Raw genomic sequence first — 2,755 nt, 5'->3', positions numbered from 1 at the left:
CCTTCCTTTGGAAGGCCAGGAGACCATCTTACCTTGAACATTACAAGGCAATGTTCTGTTTAGGACAGACAATAAATTTCAACTTCACTGACCCAAAATATAGCTAACTTTAAACAATGCGTTTTCCGTGCAATCTAATAGATCTTTTCATGTCTTCATCTGTAAACTTAATGTTTCCATCTGCAGGATAGACTTGGAGCTATTGAAGAGCATTCGGATCTCGGTCAAGGTTTCCATGTCGCAGAGAAGGATATGGGTATTAGGGGAATTGGAAGCATGTTTGGTGAGCAACAATCTGGAGATGTTGCAAATGTTGGCATCGATCTGTTCTTTGATATGCTTTTTGATAGCTTGTTCAAGGTATTGTCATTTTAGTCAACCGCAAGTTCTGAGAGGTGTGCCTCCCATTTTAGTTAATCATAGATGATACCCCTGCGTTGCTGCAGGAATTAGTTGCAATATACTTCAATGATATTTGGTTGTGGAAAGCATGAATTTTAGAACTAAAGCTAAAAACATATATGATTTATTGTACTTGATTATTGTATAGTTATAAAATATTTATTGAATATAAGTACCATACTAGCACAATATAACATTAAATTCCATGTGTAGAAGAGAGGTTTGGCAATGCAACTCAAAATAGTATTCATCGGGTGCATATGCACGTATATACAATATACATGCAAAACCATATGGTGTACAATGTGGGCCTCAACCTCTACTATACAAAGACTAGAAAGTGGGTCAGGATATACAATATACATGCAAAACCATATGTTCAACACCCCCACCACCCCTCCCTCCCTGCAGTCGAAGCGTCGCTGGAGACGCAGAGACTGGACCTGAACTCCTCAAAGACGGGAGTAGGCAATCCCTTAGTCATCACATTAGCGAACTGTTGCGCCGTCGGAACATGGAGAACCCGAAAGCAGCCAAGGGCCACCTGCTCGCAAACGAAGTGAATATCGAGCTCAATATGCTTCGTGCGGCGATGATGGACCGAGTTGGCGAAGAGGTAGACGGCGGAGACGTTGTCGCAGTACACAAGCGTGGCCTTGTGAACATCACAAAGCAACTCCTGGAGCAGCTGACGAAGCCAGGAGCATTCGGCAATGGCGTTAGCCACTGCCCGATACTCTGCCTCGACACTTGAGCGGGAGACCATGGGCTGCCGCTTGGACGACCAAGAGATCAGCGAGGGCCCAAGGTAGACACAATAGCCTGAGGTGGAGCGATGGCTGTCGGGGCAGCCTGCCCAATCCGCATCAGAGTAGGCGACGAGGTCGGTGGAGGCGGAGGCCGTTAGTCTGAGTCCCAAGGATGTAGTGCCGCGTATATAACGGAGGATACGCTTCACCAAGGCCCAATGAGAGTCCCGCGGGAGTGCATGTGGAGGCACACCTGCTGAACAGTGTACTGCAGGTCCGGATGCATCAGTGTCAGGTACTGCAGGGCACCGACAATAGAGCGATAGAACGCTGCATCTGACGCAGGAGAGCCCTCCAGGGCTGAGACCTTGGCCTTTGTGTTGACGGGTGTGGCGGCAGTTAAGCATGCCAGCACGCTCGAGAAGCTCGTGAGCATACTTCTACTGATGCAGAAAGAACCCATCGGACCTTCGGACCACCTCGATGCCGAGGAAGTAGTGCAGGGGCCCTCCTTGAGGGCAAACTCATCATGAAGATGAGTTGTAAGCCGCTGAAGAAGCTCAAGAGCGAACGCTGTCAGGATGATGTCGTCGATGTAGAGCAGTAAATATGCAGTGGCGGCTCCCTAATAATATACGAAGAAGGAAGCATCGGAGTGAGTGGACCGGAATCCAAGCGACTGCAGGAAGGCAGCGATACGCTGATACACGCCCGTGGCGCCTGCTTCAACCCGTAAAGAGAACGAGAGAGCAAGCACACGTGGTCGGGATGCTCGACGTCGACGAAACCAGTGGGCTGCTGACAGAACACCTGCTCAGCAAGGTGGCCATGCAGAAAGGCGTTGGAAACGTCCAACTGATGCACGGGCCAGGCACGAGAGAAGGCCAGCTAGAGCACTGTGCGGATCGTGCCCGGTTTGACAATCAGGGCAAAAGTGTCGGTGAAGTCCACGCCCGCACGTTGTCGAAATCCACGGACCACCCAACGAGCTTTGTAGCACTCAAGGGAACCGTCCGGACAGGTCTTGTGCCGGAACACCCACTTGCCAATGATGATGTTGGCATTAGGGGGCTGCGAACAAGATGCCACGTGTGGTTGTGCTGCAATGTGTCGAACTCCTCCTGCATCGCCGCAAGCCAATGAGGATCCCAAAGGGCTGCGCGAGCGGAGGAGGGGACTGGTGAGGGCGTTGATGTCGAGGCAGCACAGGCATACTCGTCCAAAGTGTAGCGCGTGTTGGGCCGATGCATGCCGGCCCGAGCCCGAGTCGTCATGTTGAGAGGCGGAGAAGCGGCCGGGGCATCGGCGGCCGGGGCGGGCGCGACGACGGGCGATGGTGTAGTCGAGCCCGTCGCGGAGGCATTGGCAGGCGAGCCGGTGGCAGGAGAGGCAGCGCCGACAGGGGGGTGGCCATGCCAGGGTCGGCGGCCGTGGCCTGAGGGGTGCCCACCGAGGCACCTGAGAGGGAGGCCTGATCCGACTCGACCTTGGGAGAGGGAGTCGTGGACCAAGGGGCCCGGTCCGACTCGACCTCAGGAGAGGGAGTCGTGAACCCAGGTGGAGGCGAAAGCCGCCTGGCCGGTGGGGCGACCGGGAGCTGCGGC

The 2,755-nt window shown here is 53.6% G+C and overlaps 1 protein-coding gene across 5 annotated transcripts in view; it reads left to right on the top strand.

Moving 5' to 3' along the window:
- LOC119285965 (ATP-dependent DNA helicase At3g02060, chloroplastic-like) overlaps positions 1-2,755 on the top strand; it is a 53,785-nt gene that overhangs the window by 33,933 nt on the left and 17,097 nt on the right. For 4 of the 5 annotated variants that reach the window (XM_037565305.1, XM_037565304.1, XM_037565303.1 and 1 more), the window contains exon 10: positions 187-360. In XM_037565305.1, the coding sequence (XP_037421202.1) occupies positions 187-360 (174 nt within the window). The remainder of the gene's footprint in view (positions 1-186; positions 361-2,755) is intronic. The other variant, XM_037565306.1, reaches the window with a different exon arrangement.

This window comes from Triticum dicoccoides, chromosome 4A (assembly GCF_002162155.2).
Source record: "Triticum dicoccoides isolate Atlit2015 ecotype Zavitan chromosome 4A, WEW_v2.0, whole genome shotgun sequence".
Classification (NCBI taxonomy): domain Eukaryota; kingdom Viridiplantae; phylum Streptophyta; class Magnoliopsida; order Poales; family Poaceae; genus Triticum; species Triticum dicoccoides.
This window is presented reverse-complemented; position numbering and strand designations above follow the sequence as displayed.